Raw genomic sequence first — 975 nt, 5'->3', positions numbered from 1 at the left:
TATGTTTAGTACTGAGTGCCCGGAAGGCAGCAGTGATCTGTTTGGCTAGGTTACATATTTCAGATTGTGGGTAAAGGTGATTATTTTTTTTAAAGCCATGCATTTGTGTCAAAGTTGCAATTGTCTGCCTGAGTGAACGATCAGATTGTGATTTTATACACTCTGTTTGGCAGAGTATTGCATTGAAATGAACGGGGTTTGCTTTCAAATAAATGTACGTTGAATAGGAGTGCCAGTCGCGAGGAAAAGGGGAACTGTGCGTGGAAAAGTGATTCAGACAAGCGGTGGGAGTGCAAAAAAAAAAAAAACATTGCTAGCCGTGTTTTACCCAGTAGTGCCACAGATCTGCTGGAGAGAGTTTGAGCTGAGAAGGACTTTGGCAATGTCTGTTTATTGCCTCAACTTGGAGGTTTGGGATGTAACTTTGAAACGCTGTAGAAATATATGGGAGTTGAGCGATGATGTGCTGTGAAAACTTGGCCTATTTTGTCGTCTTTGAGCACAAGTGATGTTTATATTGTGAAACAGCGACAACTCTGGGGAACCGACTAGGGGCGCAGAGGAAGGGATCCTTAGGATCTGGGTGTGTGTTCCTTCTAGACGGTGTAGCCAGGGTGGTATGTGACTATGTGCCATGCCTCGTCCAGGCAAGAGTTCATACAGTGACCAGAAGCCCCCTTACTCGTACATCTCCCTGACAGCAATGGCCATCCAGCACTCGGCTGAGAAAATGCTACCGCTGAGCGACATCTACAAGTTCATCATGGAGCGCTTTCCTTACTACCGCGAGCACACCCAGCGCTGGCAAAACTCACTGCGCCACAATCTCTCCTTCAATGACTGCTTCATCAAAATCCCGAGGCGGCCGGATCAGCCGGGCAAGGGTAGCTTCTGGGCGCTGCATCCAGACTGTGGGGACATGTTTGAGAACGGCAGCTTCCTTCGGCGTAGAAAGCGCTTCAAGGTGCCGCGGCC

The 975-nt window shown here is 48.3% G+C and overlaps 1 protein-coding gene across 1 annotated transcript in view; it reads left to right on the top strand.

The window, feature by feature from the left end:
* The first annotated feature begins 634 nt into the window (after positions 1 to 634).
* FOXB2 (forkhead box B2) overlaps positions 635 to 975 on the top strand; it is a 965-nt gene continuing 624 nt past the window's right edge. Inside the window, 2 exon segments of the mRNA XM_015409255.1 lie at positions 635 to 965; positions 968 to 975. The exon segment at positions 968 to 975 is cut by the window's right edge and continues 624 nt beyond it. Of these exon segments, the coding sequence (XP_015264741.1) occupies positions 635 to 965; positions 968 to 975 (339 nt within the window).

This window comes from Gekko japonicus, unplaced genomic scaffold, assembly GCF_001447785.1.
Source record: "Gekko japonicus isolate JY-2015 unplaced genomic scaffold, Gekko_japonicus_V1.1 scaffold325, whole genome shotgun sequence".
Taxonomy (NCBI): Eukaryota; Metazoa; Chordata; class Lepidosauria; order Squamata; family Gekkonidae; genus Gekko; species Gekko japonicus.
Note: the sequence above shows the minus strand (reverse complement) of the source record. Positions and strands in the feature narration are given on the sequence as shown.